Source organism: Lagopus leucura, unplaced genomic scaffold (assembly GCF_019238085.1).
Source record: "Lagopus leucura isolate 7727_CA_CO unplaced genomic scaffold, USGS_WTPT01 Super-Scaffold_73, whole genome shotgun sequence".
Taxonomy (NCBI): Eukaryota; Metazoa; Chordata; class Aves; order Galliformes; family Phasianidae; genus Lagopus; species Lagopus leucura.
The window spans coordinates 89206091-89224358 of record NW_024962252.1 but is presented as its reverse complement, the minus strand read 5'-3'; the positions used below and the strand labels follow the sequence as shown (position 1 = coordinate 89224358).

The window sequence follows — 18268 nt, the reverse complement described above, 5'->3', positions numbered from 1 at the left end:
CACCCCTATCCCAGAAAATCAGCGAAGGGGAAAAAATAAATAAATGAGTGTCTTTTCTTACAACTCAGAAAAGATGTGGTCGATTTCAGGTCGAGGGCAGAGGTTGTTTAAGAACACTCTGTACACATCGGGTGTGAAGTCATCTTGAGGGATTGAATCATTCTGTGAAATGGAAAAAAAATAGTGAAAGAATGAAATGACATTTTAATATATTTTTTTGTAAATAGATCACTTGCTACTGCTCTTCTTCCTATATCATTCCTGCAACTTAGAGGAGTGCAAGTTTTACATAATAAGAAATTCCTGTGAAAAACAGAGCAGGTTAAGAAGTACGTTTAAAAAACAATTAGAAGTAAATTATCCATCTTCTTTCCATAATGCAAAGTTCTTTCTTTCTTGGAACACCTATGAAGAGGAAAGAAACATCTCCCAGTATAACTGTGTTATCTATAGACAGCAAAATCCCAATGAAGCCAGTGAGCTGCCCAATGTACTTAGGTGAGGAAAATGGCAGTACACTGTACTTGTTTTCCCAAAGCTTTTACAGAACCAGGAAACAAACTGGGCCACTGAGTCATAATTGACAATCTTGATCTCTGGTCGCAACAGAAATGTTTCCTTTTCCTTCCTGAAGATACACGTTCAAGATACTACTGAAATGTCCTCACGCACTGTAGCTTTTCCATACCTCTTTGCCCTAATCACTGAGGGCACTGATTAGGCAATCACATTGCTTTTATAGAAATTGACAGAAATGCTTTAAAAGAGATACCAGCACTTTCACCTTTTCTAAAGTTAAGGACAATTTACATTCAGTCTTGCTTCTAGATGGTATTTTCATCATCTCATTATGCCTGATGACTTTTCTCTGAAAAAACAGAACTGTTTCTCAAGGAGAGGATTTTTGAAAAGGATAAGGAAAACAGTCCTTTGCAAACTCAAAAGTTCTCCTCTTCCTTGCATGTGCTGACTTAAAGCCCAACACTTATTGCAGGAGACAGCATGGAGTGCTTTTTTGGAGAGGTTGGGAAAAAAAAGGAAGACTCCAGGGAAGGTGCAATCCGATCAGCTCTCTCGGTGCAGAACAATAATGATGTGCCCACCAGCTTCTGCCTTTGCATCAGTGCACTGAGAGGAAAATTGCACAGCAGTCTGTATTTCACGGAGAGAAAATCTCATAAGGAAATAAGAGAAACAGAACCACAAAAATTGTGGAATGCACATACAGAAAATCTGATTCTGAATTTCTTCCATGCAAGTGAACTTCATCAGAAGCTATGAAATGTCATCTCTGGAAGCACGTGAACCTCTCCATGGCTCCAAAATAATGCCTGAATCCAATGGACCAGAGGAAGAAAATTTTAATTTGAACACAAAGCTGTTTGCTTATAAATGATGTTGAGCCGACTTGTGTAGGGAGCAAGCTGCTGATGGAGGCTATCATTGCTTTTATTTATTCCGCCTTTTTATGCAGTTGCCAAGGGAACCGGAAGTGTCAATTCAAGTCTTTGGTAGAAGGAAGGAAATTCTGCAATACTTTTCCTGCTTTAAGTTAAAAGGAAATAATAATAATAAAAAAAAAGCTGGGGGCGTCACTTTCTCTCTCCTTTCATCTACAAAATCTGTAAAGGGCAGATGGGTCTGGTACCATGATCACCATTCAGTGATTGTGTTCACACATGCAGACTGGGCAGCTCCTTGCTCCCCCTTGTCAGCCATCCCCAGGCTCCACATCCAGCTCATGGCAAAAGAAGGGCAGCAGAACTCACACCGTTACTCCTTCCTTAGTTTTGCAGACCACGAGTGGCTGCTGTACCTGCTTAAACCTAGCAAAGCCTGTAGCATCTTCTCCCTGACTCAGACAGGCTTAGAGTAAACACCTGCACAGCTGCTGCCCCGGAGTTCAGAGCGAGGTAGATATCAGCAGAGGCAGCTCAGTGATGAGTAGTGCAAAGAATCCTGGACAAACCCCAGTTTTGAGAATGAGTTGTTTGTGCAAGCACAACCTGTAAGCAGCAGTTTCACAAGCGCAGGATTCTAAATGAGGAGCAGGGAAAACAGGAGCTAGCAGCAATGTCCTCAGCACCTATACAGAACGTGCCACAGTCAGCTTTAACAGCTTAACCATATGCTGGCAACTAGGTCTTCACAAAGAGAAAACCAGTTATTCCTAGATTACATTGTAAAACCAAAGATTTTTCCTAGCATTATGTCATGAGAATGGTGGTTTTCTCCATTGCTAACTTTTTAGCTTGCAGAAGCACTCATTCAAGATCAGTGAAAACCACTGTTTCCCTTCACTCAGCTGGAACAGTTCAGGCAGTAACTTGTTCCACTCACCTCACACCTCCCTTGCTCAGAACCTACCTGCTGCAGGGTGAGATGCTTCAGAGTTCACTCATCACAAATGACCCTGAACGCTTTGCCATGGGATCAGCTTTCTGAGCTGGATAACTCCCCAGTGGCATAAAAGCTAAATCCACTGTAGTGGTGGATGAAGTGTGAAGCTTGAAGCTGGAGGATGGCAAGAGTTGCTTTTGGAGATGACTCCTGGTGGCACAGCTCTACCTATGAAATTCATCTGCTGCACTGTGATCAGTTCAATCTATTGTACTTTTGGGTGAGAGGACCACCAACACTTGTTTTCCTAAAGGCTGGAATACATACAGCTTGCACATTTTCTTTTTCAAGATGGCATCCCAATATCCACAATAGCTACTACAATCACTGTTCAACAGGCTACTGGTCCCAAGCCCACGCTTCTCCTAAGGGCATTTTTGATGTTAATATTGTGATCACCAAAGAATTAGTCTCTCACTGACTTAACATATCTTCTCCCTTTCAAAGGATTTGAAGGTACTCAACACTGAAAAAAAAAAATGTGGGTCTTTTCTTATAATCTGCGATCTAAGCTTTTATTTCTCATTTAGCTTTAGTTAAGAAAATATACCTCAGAAGTCATCAACCATAAATATAGACTCTTCTAGATTACTTCCTACCAGTAACATAATTAATGGACTATAAAGATACAGAGGGGAGAGAAAAGCCTTGCTGTAAGCATTCACCACCCCAGGCACAACTTTGGACAACTCTGCTTGGGTTCCAAAATTCTGCCTGCCAAAAGCAATTCACATACATTGCCCCATTCGTCATTCTGGTCTGAGCCATTCACATCTCACTGGAACCACCCACACACCTTATGTGCTAATCTCTTTTTTGAGACCGAATCACAAACTTTCTGTTACACATTACAGCATCTCTCAATTCTGGCTTTGTGAAATACTGGTATACAATTTTATTTTGTGATTAAGACTCTCTACTAATTTCAAGCACTGCTGATTTACGATTTGCCTGGTAACCCTTCTGTTTTTATAACATCTATATCCTTTCTGTTTTATATTTGGCAGCACAACAGCCAATTCAGATTATTTGCACAGATAGGATTCAACAGTTGCTTGTTTTATTTTGTGTAAACAATCAAGTTTGCTGGTGCTTTACTGTGAACCTCTACATTAACTGCAGTGCAGAAACTAGTCTTCAAAACCAAAGAGGAAACTGAAATAAAATTCTTCAAAAGCTATAAGGCACCTTGGACTAAAAAAAAAATGTCAATCCAAAACAAAAAAACCCACCAGTTCCACACCAACCCCCCCCCCCAAAAAAAACAAAAAAAAACAAAAACAAAAAAACCCACAACAACCAACAAAATTAAAAAAAAAAAAAACCACAAAAACAGACAAAACAAAAATCATAACAGTTTAATCTTCTTGAGACATTTACTTGAATACTCTGAAAAATCTGGTGCATTTTCATTGAGAAAGAATCTCTTATATTCACTTCTTGTTTGCTGCCTGGAGTCCCATTTTTCAAGTCTTTACAGGAACAACACTTGTCCCATAGTTAGCAGGGCAGAAAAGCTATAAGTTGAAATTAAGAAATGTATTTGATCAAATAAATTTTATCTTCTTCTTTCCAGGAACAGGAAAAGAAGGAACAAGAAAAGAGCTGTAGATGAAGAACTGGTTTTCTTCTACTTTCTTACCTCTATGAGATTCAGAAATCCCTTCTTTTTGATAGCTTTGCTGCTAAGACATTTTTTTCCCCAAGGTGATCAACACAAAAGTGCATATCTCTTTTGTCCCAAACAAAGAAAGGATCTACCTTACACTACAAATACATTTTCATGATGGTATCCCAGCAACAAGTATCCGGCAATGTCTATGTAAAATTGACTTTGCTTAAATGAACAGCAGAAAAAGACTGCAGTTTTTTCGAGGACTCCAGAAATGTTTAGATTTTTTTTTTTGCAGTGAGAAATAAATTATTTTTCATCTTTCCTGGCATCAAATACATAGAAGCAATAAAACAACTGATTCTGAAAGCAGAGCTTCACTGATTTCTTGCATAACTTACTAAAAAATTGTTTGCTAACAATTAAATGAAAATCTGCCTTGAAAATACATCTTTTCATGTTTCTAACCTCAGAACATTTTCAACTAGACAAACACCTATTTTATACTGTAACATTCAAAGCACTTTCCTTCAGCTAATGTTGCTGTAATCTCTTACACGAATATTCTGAAATCTGTGAAGGAAGTTCTCAGTGGCAAGTGGTATCTGAGGTGCAAAATCTTCACAGGCCAAACAACTGCACTTCTGGAGCAGCAGGAATTATCTCTATTATGACAGCATTGGGGAAACAAAGGTTGAATGAACATCATGGCACAGCGCTTTCTACAAGAGGAAGAAATTAGGAGATGCAGGCACTCCTCTGCTACACACTGGTTCTGTCCCATGTCTTACACTTAGTAAGTAGGAATTATCCTGCAAGAAGCTTGTTGAAGGAGACTCTTTACCTGGAAGGAAAGGCTAAGGATGTCATTAACTAGAATTAACTAGAATCTAGCATTAACTAGAATCACTTGATTTCACTCTGCTTGAAGAAGCCTTCTTAAGGGTGAAGTACCAACCTGCAATGCTCCTGGCTGAGCAGCATACAATGAGACATCCCTGCAGCATTAAAAGCTTTGACACTTTCATCAGTTCAACATTTATTCCGTACACTTTTTATTTTAAATAGATGAGTTTAAATAGTCTCTTTTGTGAGAAGGAAACATTACACCATTATCTTCATGGCAAGCCAAACAATGCACTCAAATTGCACCTGGAAAACTGTGTGCAGGTTACTGATGCTTAAAACATTCTCATAGGATTATTCCAGAGCAGATTACACAACCTTCTGGCTTATTTTACAATCCATTTCCACTTCTTCCAGGCACTCTTGGTCCATATTTCAGATCAGAGATACTCCAATATTCAAATAGATAGCAGTAAACTCTGTGGGAAAAACAGTTCCACTGCTGAGGACCCATACAGGAGCTAATCCAGTGAAGCACAATCAGCCTTGGCCAAATCATACTCAACAGAGACTAAACACCACTGAATACAAATGCAACACCTTGTCAGGTTAGGAATAAATTAAGATACTTACCCTGGAAGATGGAAGATTACAGGCTTCTAACGCCGTCTCTACACGTTTTCTGTCAGCAGAAAACAAGCGGTATATGCTGCAAAATGGAAACAAACCAGAGGGAATTAATCAGCTTTAAGACATGCCTTAATGGCTCACTTGGCTTAAAAGCTGGATATTGCTTCCCAGTTTATCATGTCTTTAGCCACTTACTTCCACTAGCAGACTGCTTAGTAACACAGGTGAGATTAATAGTGCTCATAATGAGTTTAATTCTACCCCACGCAAGCCCCTATTACAGAGGATAGTTACTTGAGAAAGTCACCACAGCTCTCTTCAAAACACTGCCTCAGTGATACACAATTTGAATATATTTAATCCTCACAATGTGTCTATGAGCTAAAGAAATGATGTTAGGCTTTTTAAAATATTAGTCACAAGTGGAACAAGAGCAGAGAAGCTTAACATCATTGAAAATCACAAGGGCAATCTATGTCCAAAATGTAGTTGAACAGAATCATCCTGAGAATCACTGGCCATTCTTTCCTTGAAGTATGTCAAAACATATGCTATAGACAGATTATTCTAAACAGAAGGATCACATGTTCATACCTGATGTTTATTCATACTCAAAGATTAAATAAGACTACACGGTAAGAAAGGACAGCAACACTTACTTCTTCAGAGGAATGCGTCCTTCTGGAGTCACCTGTAGTTTAAGTTTTGTGTATCTGCAGGGATAAAAGCATGCTGTTTTATTATTACTGTTTTATTCTTACTTTTTAAAGTACCTCTGCACCAATGTTACAGCTCAACACTTTTGCTGTGATTATGTGTTAAGTTCCAATCAAGTCTTTTGCCAACATGAAGATCTTCTGAGATACCAAAGATAAGTGAATATCTTTTCCATGAACAATAATGCACCTACAGTGCCAAGTAACGTCAGTCTTGCAACAGGGCATTGCAAATACCATTAATGCACATAGCTATCATCCTCCCAAACTCCTTCTTACCCAAGCTGCCAGCCGCTCACTATCCTTTTGCTGAAGGAGGTTTCTTTCTTTCAGCTAGGCCCAGTGCAGGCATAAATACTGTTTCAGCTTCAGCATCTTCAAATCCATAACCTGACAGATTACACTACTAAGAAATTCTCACTGGACCAAATGACAGTTTCAATTTTGCATTTTGTCTTGCTGCTGTTCCAAAATACTAATTCTACCTTTGATTATCTTCAATGAAAACATTCTTCCCTGGTGGCTGAATACAGGCATGCAGTATGCACTATATAAACCATACAAAGATGCTCAGTTTGAAGTAATGCATAAGCACATATCAAGGACACACTATATCCCTTTAGCTGAGTAATACCATAGAATGACATGGCTTGGAAGAGCCATTAAAGATCATCAAGCTTCAACTCCTCCACCATGGGCAGGGTTGCCAGCAATCAGATCAGGCTGCTCAGGGCCCCATCTAACCTGGTCTTGAATGCCTCCAGGAATGGGACATCCACAATCTCTCTGGGCAATCTGTTCCAGCACCTCAGCAGCCTCTGAGTAAAAAATTTCCTCCTTGCTTCTAATCTAAATCTCTGCCCTTTTATTTTAAAACCTTGTCCTGTTCACTATCAGATCATACAAAAAGTGAGTCCCTCTCCTGATTATAAGCTCCTTTTAAGTAGTGGAAAGCTGCAGTGAGATCTCTCAGAAACCTTCCCGTCTCCAGGCAAACCAAGTCTAACTCCCTCAGCTTTTCTTCATAAGAGAAGTACCCCAGCCCTCTGAGCATCTTCCTGGCCTTTTCTGGACTCGCTCCAACAACTATGCATTTTCTTGTGCTGAAGGCCCCATGCCAGGACAGTACTCCACATGGGGTGTCACAAGAGCAGAGTAAAGGGATACAATCCCCTCCCTCACCCTGCTGCCACCCCTCTGTTGATACAGCCCAGGATACTGTTGGCCTTCCGGGCTACAAACACACACGTCTGGTTCATGTCCAGGTTTTTTTCCATCAGAACCCTCCAAGTCCTTCTCCAAAGGCTGCCCTCAATGAGTTCTTCTCCCATTCAGTACACATATTTTGTGTATTTTGATTGCCCCAAACAAGGTGCAGCACACTGCACTTGGCCTTGTTGAATCTCATTCTGTTCATGTGTGCCCATTCTTCAAGCTTGTCCAGATCCCTCTGAACAACATCCCTTCTGTTGTAGCAACTGCACCTTTCAGCCTGGTGTAATCAGCAAACTTGTTGAGGGTACACTCAATTGCACTGTCTATCTCACTGATCAAGATGTTGAAGAGTAGCAGTCCCAAGACCAACTCCTGGTCTTGCCAGTGGCCTCCACCTGGACGTAGAGCTGAGACAGAGGTAAATGTCTATCCACCTACCTGCCTGTCTCATGATCTCTCTGGCATGGCATGCAGACTGCAGAACTTGACTGGAATGGTGTCTGTATTACTTCCCTCCCAGAGGTTGATATTGCCCCTGGATGTTGCACACAACTACACCTACCTCGATAAACCCTCCTATTACACAGCTCTGAAGGTTTCTCTCTTTAACCCTTAATATTGCCACTCCTCAGCTGGGAAGAAGCCAAATTGCTGGTAAATGAAATGTCTGCACCAGCAAGAGAGTAGTGTATATTTAGCAGTCCTGGACAAGCCCGTTATATTTCCAGTCTGCGGCAATATAAAAACTACATGCTGAAACCATCTACAGGCTGGCAATTATACAGCTTTTGAATTGAGTATTTAAAAGCATCTCAGGGGTGATTTCTCTCATGCTGATTGAGGCAGCAGGATAAGGAGGTATCTTCCTTTGTTCACATCTTTTAAGTAAGTGATTCAGTGCCTACTGAAACAGTAGTCTGCTAGTAGCCATGAGTAGCTAATGGGAAGCAGTTGGGTTTACAGCAATCATCTGATGTTCCTCCTAGCACGCAAGGACCACTGGTAACCAGCACAATGCTCACCAGCAGCAGCCTGCAAAGTATACTTTTTTTTGAGTGCTTCATCTCTTCCATTTGAATCTAAGTAAAACTATAAATGTCTCTGTAACGTGATCTGTTGAGAAACATGGCAATGTTGAAGTATTTCTCTTTTTTTTTTTTTTAATGTATTTTTCACTTTATCCACTGGCATACCAAAAGAAAAAGAAATTGCATGGTTCTAATAACTTTTCCTGTTCTTCCCAACCGAAAATGCTATTTGTAACCACTTCAAAGACATAATACGTGCTAATATCCCTAAGTAATGTAGGAACATTTTCACAAATCCTTATGTTCTTCTGAAAACTAAAATATCCTGTGCTACTGTGTCACCAAAGGAAAACATTACCCACCCCAGCCTTCCAGCATTGCGCTAGATTTAAAGAAGTCGTAGTGGTTCGTTAAAGGAGTTTTGTTGTCTTCCATTTTTTGAAACTTTTGAACACACTCACATCACAGTTATTGTGACTCCAGTACTAGTGTACCGAAACAGTAATTTTTGTATCCCAACACAAAAATACACTGCAGCATTACAACAGCGGAATGCGTACTGTATAACCAAAATGTCATGATTTATTAGCTACATCCTTCCAAATTAACCCTGTTTTTCTCATCTGACCAAAGCAGAGACGCTGCTCAATCTGTTTAGTAATGCACTTCAAACACTAAAAGGGACTAACTGCCACAAAGAAAACATTCCTTTCTAAATCTGCTCTAATGCAATTTGCTTTTCTATTTCATCAAAAGGTTACTGACAGGACTGCAACCAATTCTTTGCTCAAAACAGCAATTATAATGGGAAAATAGTTTTAATCTTCAAAGTCAAAGATTCCTTAAGTGACTCTGATTTGGCATCTGTGCAAAGAACCCTGGAAACCCAACAGTTCCCAAGTGATTTATTAATTAGTGGAAAAAAGACACAGGAATAACATGCTTGCTTGTTATTGAATTGACAAAATGTGTTCAGTGACTTTAATTAATATTAAGCTTGAATAATGGTAGAAAAATGGCTTCAAATAAGACTGGCTCTACTATACTGTGTGACAACATACTCCTTTGAATGTCACAGGAAAGCACATACTAAGCACAGCCCTAGTCCTCCCTATCACACACCTGTCAACCAAGTCTGTTGGCCATCTGGGCCTTTAAGTGATAAGGACATGGAAATCCAATATCAAATCAGCCCTGATCTACAATCTACGGAGCTGAAAGAATCAATGTCTGTTCTTTCTCTCACACAGATCTGTGTTGATGAAGTGAGATCTAATTTAGCCTCAGCAGCTCAGGAATAAATACAGGAGTCCAATATAAGCCCTGCAATGCTGACTGTTAATATGCACTTTCATTATGGAGAGAGGTGGAGATGGAAAGGGTGCCCAGCCCTTCCAAGGCCCGTGGACATCCAGAAAGACCTGAAGGAAAAAAACGTTTTCCCTATTTTACACAAATTCATTTCTCCACTGATCATGAAGGAACTTAGAAGACTTTCCAGAAAGATACCTTGATCTACTTAGGTTAGCACACTGTGTCAGCATGCAGAACCAGAAAGAAATGTTAAATGTTTCCATTCATTTGGCATTTGGTTTGCCTAGCATTTCATTGCTGTCCTGACAGAGCAGTATCAGATACAAAACTAGAATTCCTTTAACATCCAACTTTCAAAGTTTGTTTCTTCGAGAACTATTGCTGACTTCCATCTGCACCACCCAAACTGTGAGAAGGAAACATACACTTCTCACAAACCAGTAACTTAAAAGTATGTTCCTGGAAGTTACGCAGTCAGGAATCTTCTGACTAAAAACAGTGCAGATAGCAAAACTAGGTATGCACAGCGTTACCTGGTCCACAAAACAGGGGTTTTAACTTACTCCTTGGACAGAGACAAGTCTTAGTAAACTAAGCCTCTACTGGGTATTTTGCTGGAATGAGGTTCTATCTACAAGCAAGAATTGGAAAACAATGAGCTGCATTTAACCAGTAAACTTGTAGTTCTTTAAGAACAAAAAAGGTCAGCAAGTATCCTAATTAACTGTCATCATTATCTGGTAGGCTTTTTTATGCTGTTCTCAATCCGATGACTTAAGTAAAGTCATCTCAGCATGCGCGTTTATTATCTGAGTCTTGCTACTCTCAGATTTAGTTCTCTTTCCTTTCTGAGATGTGTTTTTACACTCCAAATGTGCTTTTGTACTTTGTTGAAAACAAGTCTGAACCTGTGCATGGTGCCAACAAACCTCAATGAGCAGATTTACAGCGTCTTTCTAAAGCATGCAAAAATCAGAGAGATTAGAAAGATAAATGATCCAGAAGCAGAATATTATTCAATATTAAATGGAGATCTTCAGACTATAGCTGAAGTTGCTACTTTTGCATACAACAGGAAGATTATATTTAATACTTTTTTTTTTGCTTCTTTTTTTTTTTAGTGAGAAGAACGACACCACCAAGACTTTTTTTAAATGACGTTTAGGTAACAAGCTTTAAAAACAATAAGAACGGACAGCCTATGTTTACAAAACTGACAACTCATCAAAGCAGAAACAATAGATGACAATGTGACTAACAAGAGAAAAGGAAAATGACGCAGATAAAAGAGCAACACCCACAGCATTAAATACTATGGCCACTTACGCTTTTTCCAGAAATGCGTCCCTTGACATGTTCTGTGCCAACAAATTTGTTGCCAAACTGAACACTTCATCTGACCATTCCTACAGAAATAAAAGTTGATTAAGTGAGGCTTAGTTTAGACCTTTACTTTGCTTTTGCATATTTTTAAAAGTGACAGTTAGCAAGAATTGCCTAATGAAAGTCTGAACTTGATTTTTCCAGCCAGTTTCCCTCCTTGTCTGTGGGATTAGAATTTCTGCAAACAATGAAGACTATTACAAATATATATATATATATATTTAAAGATATCTCATTCCACAGTATCAGAAAAAAGTCATATGGACAAATGTCCTATGTAAAGCATGTTCAAGAGCTTGGGAGATGTAACACACACCCCAGAAAAATACATTTTCTTGTGTGTTTGGGAATATTCCGGTTGACATACTGAGGAGCAAAGAAAGAGACTCTATACAACCATCCTTTAAGGTGAGGCTGAAAGGCTTCACACCTGTCTGAAGCTAGACAAATTTGACAGCACAGGGTACAGACCATAACATAACATGTCTCTTGCTGCAGTGCCTCACCTTGTAAGTCTGTTATAAGGGCCTCTTCATCACTTCCTCTATAGACTTGAAACAATTCAGACAAGTATCACACCTCATCTCTTATGGCAGGTACTGAATTAAGAACTGTAATTACAGGCTCCATCTGAGATCTGATCCGCCAACATGAGAAACATGTTTTTTTTTAAAAAAAGATGCATATAGGAAAAAAATTCAATTCAGATAGATATTGGGAGAAAGGGTGCAACTCCAATTAGAAAAATTGCCTGCAAGCACAGCGCTTCTTCCAGATCTCCTTCACTTCTCCTTTCATCTTTTTCCTCATTCCTAAGTGTGTTCCTAAAATCCTTCCCTGCGGTCCCAGTCCCTTCCCAGGCTTCCAGCAAGACTGAACCATGCATGTAACTTTAAGTTATCTCTCAGCTTGTCCTGTTGCTCGTTTCCCTTATAGCTTTTCCTTAAAAACTTCAGCACATTTTTTTCTCTTGCTAACTTAGCACTTATTTTCAAACTTTAATAGCAGTTCTTTTTAATCACAAGTGCAGTTTTGGATTACCTATGTTTTACTCCTTTAAAGAAGGGAACAAAATAAACAATGTCTTTTCAAACAATGGGATTTTTTTCCCGACTTGATGAAATTTTCTGAGTTTTCTTTGAAACTAAAATTGAGTTTTCTTTCACATCAGTGCAGATGCAGAGCTCCCATAACCATACACCCTCCTAGATGTACACTCTTCAGGAGTTTTCAACCTCTTCTTTTGTTGTTGTTCGTCTGTTTTTGAGGTAAAATATGAAAGAACTTCATTCTGACAGAAATTACTGGTAATGAAGAGTACAATTGGCTTCAAATGAAACAAATGTTATTACATTACTTTGGAGCTTACCAGCTTGATTTACCGAAAAAGCCTCACGCTTCCACATGATGAGGTGATCAATTGCAGGCAGTTTACAAAGTCAGTATTTTATACACATACATTTTTTAAGGTGTTCAGATTTATTCTCTAAAGTTATCAGATCTGATGTCTTTAACCAGTCTCACGCAATCATTTACAATGAGGATGAGATAGAGATACCCGTAATCGTACCTCCGTATAGGCTTTTGATATCCTTAAACTACCAGAGCCATAGATCTGCAGTTTACAAATTCACACCTCAGCCACTGCACAGGAGGGATATTCCTGGCAGAGCAATACAGATATTCCTGCCTCCCTTCCAAACAGCCACATTGTTCAGGAGTTAAACAATTGCTGCTGAGATATTTTTCCCCTCCACCTCTCATGACTACTTCCATTTTTATTTCACTTGTTTTTCCTTCTTAGGTCTAATTTAAAAAAACAACACAGGGGTGTGAGAAATAATTAGAGAAAAAGTCAGCTACTTTAGCAGAGGGACTGCTCTTCTATGACTCCTGGAACAGAACATGTATAAGTGCAGAATCCTTTTTTCTTCTTGGCAACTCATCTTTCCAGGCTCAAAATAGGCTCATCTTGTAAACACTGCTTTGTTTGGGCACTAATAATAGCAGTTAAAACTTCTCTTTGTGACACTAACAGTTACAAAGATTAATGGCAACACAAAATACTGTGGAGAAATCAAAAACAGATCTTTTAGCAGATCTTGATTGACTTTGTTTTGATCTCACTGACTCTGCTGGGCTTAAAACTATTTTCTAAAAAATAGATTGATTGATGACTTTTCAGGAGTAACCCACGCCCCAGCTCTTTCTTCTCTTTGTCTGAGAGCTTGTTCACAGGAATTTAAGGGGAACTCAGTTATTACACGCCTGTCACGAATGTTATTTATAAACACAGCCTTGCCATGTTCCTTTGCTTGCTTTTCTGGGCTCTTCTAGTGATCGCATTGCCCTTGCGAAACATTCTAAGGGCTACCTGCAGGCTGGGCCGTTTCTAATGATACAGGTACCACATCGCAAGTAATACTTATTAATTGCTTCTCACATTTTTAGAGTGTTCATTTCATTACAGAGGCACTGTAGAGCTGCAACTGAAAAACCAAGATCAGAAAACATGCCAAGGATCACGTCATCTTCCCAGGCATTGGTCTGAACCCTCAGCAGGGGGGAAACAACAGCCCTGAGCAAAGACCCGAAGAAATAAAGGAGATGTTTTTGACTGACTTTGATGGGCTGCAGCAAGCTGTGAGCCAAGATGCGTCTCACTGCTTTCACCACCAAATGGTTCCGTTTCCTTGGTTTTGCTATACAGTGCAGAGTAAAGCCTGCCCCCCAAATCCATGCACAATGCTCCGTGCAGCTTCCTTTACCAGCAGCAGCGATTCCAGAAGGTAGCGCTTGGTGAGAGCGCTCGGCGGGGTAGAAGGTTGTTATGTGTAGAAAGAAAACAGCCTACTGCGGAAAGGTTATAACAGCTCTGATTCACCGCAGTAGCAGCAGACTCCTGTACAGTTGCAACACAAAAGGAAAATATAAATCTGGGTATTTTGAAATAGGGCTGCAGCAATGCCAACAAACTGTTTGCAGACTGATCCCTTTTGGTACGGGAAGAAGCCTGCCTTCCAACACATTCAATTCCGAACGAGTCACATCCGTCACAGTAAGAGCTTCGTGAACCTGCTCTCCTTTTGGCTACATTCTGTTGCATTAATTCATATTTATACAGTTCCTGCTAACTTAACTAACAAATCATGTAACTGCTCTGTGCTTCGGTAGGTAGCGTGTAAGCAACAGTTCATTCTGAGATCTGTTGCTCAGTGAACTCATTTCTCTCATCCATTACATGCATCATGATACATACTCTAAGACATTCATCTCAATGGGAGAGATGAAATTTCTTTCATAAGAAATGATAGAACAGATTCTTCAAAACATTTTCTTCAAATCAGAACTGACTATGTGAGAGACAATGTCCTTGCATGCTTGTTTTTGGTGGAAAGGTAACAAAGAAAGTTACTGAAATCCTACACTTCCAATTTCATTACTAATTTTATCTTAAAAATAAAAAAGATGTATTTATGTTATTTTAACATTTTTGCTGTACTGAAAAAGCTCTTAAATATTAAAAAAAAAAAAAAAAAGCTGGAAAAAAAAGAAGATGTATATGTTGGGAAGCATGTTAACAATCAACCTGTGAACCATCTTTGATGGTATTATTTTACTTACAGAGGAATTCACAGTTCTTATCAATGGAACTGATCCAATGCTCATGAAACTGAAGAGAAATAAAATTCCTTGGGCTCTGAATAGGGAGCTCTATGGCCAGGATGTGCTAGAGTTGTGTGAACAGTTCTGATGTGAGAGTCAGGAAAGAGAGTAACAGGAAGGAGACAGGAAAGATGGGAAGTTCAGTTTTGAAGTTACAGGATTTGGCAGGAGAATAAAATATCATAGAGGAGACACAGAGGTTCACAGGTTGGACTTCATCTTGGAAAACAGACATGGAAAAAGAACATCTGCTCAGAAAAAGTCCAAGAATAAAATTATTTCTTTATCCTGGCTTCTATAGCACTAAGTGCTTGTAGATGCTCACAAACCCTGTCCTGAGACAAGCATAGACATATCATGCTGAAAATAAGCAAGAATTGCAGCAGAGCTACTTCTGTTCATCATCCAGATGGGTTTTGCAGTGTGCTATTCAAATCATTACCTAAAGGATTTCAAGCTGCTTTCTCTAAGCAAACCAGCTGGTCAGCACCCTTCAGCTCATCATACTTTAAATATTAGTTGCCTTCTCCTGGAGGAATGCAAATGAAACAAAAACATTGTAATTTTTAGCTCTTGATTTAGCTCACTGAAAGCAACTTCAAAAGGCCACAGTTCAGGTCTTCATAATTTTCCCACAACTTAAACAGTGGAGGTAATGGACAGTAAGCTTTCTGCAAAGGAAGGAAATCTCATAACTGAATTATTTTAATTGCCTTGTTAAGATCTATACAGTTTACTTTGCCTCTCTCCTATAAGGGATGGCTGACTGATAGATCAGTCTGATAGATCAGACAGCTTGAAAAGTTAGGTATCAGAAATACAAGGTTAAAAAGAGAAGTATTCATGCACTGAAAAGGGAAAGGTGGGGGAATTATTCACTGGCACTTCCCTTCCCCAAATGTCAGCAAGTAGGGTCAAAATTTGCACGTGTGACATTGAAAACTTCTTGCATTTAAATGCCTTCATCTAAGCTCCCCAAAGAGATTCTTTTTGCTTAATGTATTTACTTATACTGACATCTGAGTCACTCCATGGCTCCTGAGGATGCTGAAGACCAAATTCTGTGGTCTAGTTTATATAAAGTAAGAAAACATGTTAAACAAGGAAGAATTCTTAGATGTCTTCAATAGCAATCAAACTATTTTAATTGAAACGATCAGGATATTTAGTGAGATTTCAAAATAAGTGAAGCTAATCTGCAATGCTTTGAGAAACCTACCTCAGGAAACAATGCCTGACTGATAAAGAATGCATTTATTCGGCCTGCCACACTTACTAATAACAAGGAAAACTCAGATTCTTTGTTACTCAGATCACAGAAGTTACTCAAGATTTAGGACAGCAAAGCTTCTCCAAAACATGATTTTGTCGACAGCATTTCAAGGCTCCATTAACAAACAGAAAATGGTTCTAAAACACCAATTTCTGAACTATTTCAGCAAGCAGATTATGGTTCTGTGATTGCTGGCTAGACAAGAAAGCAAGACAGGACATATGCTTCTGATTTAGGTGATTTTCCTTCTCCCTTAGTAAGGGCTAACAATTTTTGCTATGAAAGCTTTAGCATACGTTTTAATTTTCGGTCATATGCTTAGTTTTCCTCTTGATTTGTATCAATTACCTTCACTTTTGCAGTGCTGATTTTCTTAACTATGCCTGTAGATTATAGCTACGTGTTCTCAACTGTGAGAACACCACTTCCCACATAGCAGAGTGGGATCACCATGAACTCTACTTCTAATGCTTTCATATCAGAGAAACAGAGGGAATTGTGTTCCCACCAGATTTACCAATTGGCTAATGAAGAAAGCAGAAACAGAAAGTTGGCAAGCAAAAATTAAGCCATCTAGGTTTAAAACTTTCATCCTGATCATTTTTCAACTGGCCTGACATCTGCTGGAACCTGTGTAACAACAGAGTAACTCCTCACTGTTGTTAAATAGCAGTCAGTTGTGGAGAAATTGTCCTTTCAGAGAATCGACTGGACTCTAGGATGAAAGCTGTATAAAAGCATGTTCAGTGCATGGTTACCTGGAGGTTACCATCTGAGTTTATCTACATGAACAAAAGTGGAAAGAGAAGCTGCTTTTGGATGCCATCTTGGGATAGATAAATTCAAGAGCTTCCACTTCATTAAATACAACTAAGTCATACAGAAAGTGAAAGAAGGAAAAAAGTAAACATGTACAAGTAACAACTGTGACTTGTTTGTCAAACACAGCTGTGGTTGCTGTGGTTTGTTGAACAGAAATGAAAGTACTACCTACCTGCATGGAAAAATTACTTTGCTAAGGTACGGTTTTTTTCAAGAGATTTTGGCAGGCAAAATGCTTGAGTAAAACTGAGTTTTGAGCACCCACAGAAAATGTCATGAGAGCAAATTATATTAAGTGTCTGCTTGCTGACACACTTGAGGATGCAAGGCAGACCCGTAGACTCACACTGCTCTGACATGGGTCAACCACAGAAAGTTGACAGATTGTCCCTACTTTTCACACACAGAACTAGCATAAAAGAGTGATAACTACTGAAAGACATCAATATGTTTTATATTCCTCATAGCAGAGTAATAATTTGCATATATGATTATTTTCACAGTTCTTACTTGGGCTTTAGATAGAGTAACAGGCAATGTTCTGAAGATGAGCACGCACATCTGCGACATAAAATTTGCTGAATATATTCCCGGAAAATTATAATCGCACATTTCTTCTTTCATATGGAACAGCATAGCTCTATAGCAGAATTGAGGCTCGTTTCATAGCAATCTCCACTTTTATCTCATTTATCCACATCTCAAAGCAATACTTTAAAAAAGATAAATTTCATATGACACAGATAAAAGTGCATTACCTTCGCTATATCCTCTTGAAATGCCACCAAGTTCAAGTACGATATATTGACCAGGTCTGGTCCATAGACAACAGTTATCATTCGATTTTCCAGTCGACTTCCAACATTCCCAGCATCCAACAGCTCACGCAGCTTTGGATCCTGCAAGCAACCATATCACAAAATACTTAAGTTCTTCTGCAAATACTTCAGTTTTGAAAATTTGTCTTAGTCCAAATACTTTAAATGACCTCATACTGGATTATGGTCTATTAATTCTTTATTAAAAATCGTAACGCTATTAGCACATAGTATTACAAAATCACTACTGTAAACCTTTCAAAGCTTCTGAGGTCTGTATTAGCACAGAACAGATGAAAAACTGCAGCCTCCTATTGTCAGTTATTTTGGCTATTAAGCAGATGTGAACTATTTCACTTGCTGAATTTATACCATCTGTTCAAAGGGTACTGGCCTCAGCAAAAGGATTCTCTCTGATTTTACTAGATTATAGATAAAGCTCAAGAAAGGAGAACTTAGCTTTTCATAGCAAATTAAAAACACTGCCTGGAATTGACTACTTTAACTATAAAAAATGAATAATATAAGCTTGGTGACACTCTCCT

At 39.0% G+C, this 18268-nt stretch overlaps 1 protein-coding gene across 3 annotated transcripts in view; it reads right to left on the bottom strand.

The window, feature by feature from the left end:
- The window catches only part of PLCB1 (phospholipase C beta 1), a 373777-nt gene that overhangs the window by 138222 nt on the left and 217287 nt on the right, over positions 1–18268 (bottom strand). For all 3 annotated transcript variants that reach the window (XM_042884248.1, XM_042884267.1, XM_042884258.1), the window contains 5 exons: positions 17664–17804; positions 11088–11167; positions 6148–6201; positions 5492–5567; positions 62–162 (listed from right to left, as the gene is read on the bottom strand). In XM_042884248.1, the coding sequence (XP_042740182.1) occupies positions 62–162; positions 5492–5567; positions 6148–6201; positions 11088–11167; positions 17664–17804 (452 nt within the window). The remainder of the gene's footprint in view (positions 1–61; positions 163–5491; positions 5568–6147; positions 6202–11087; positions 11168–17663; positions 17805–18268) is intronic.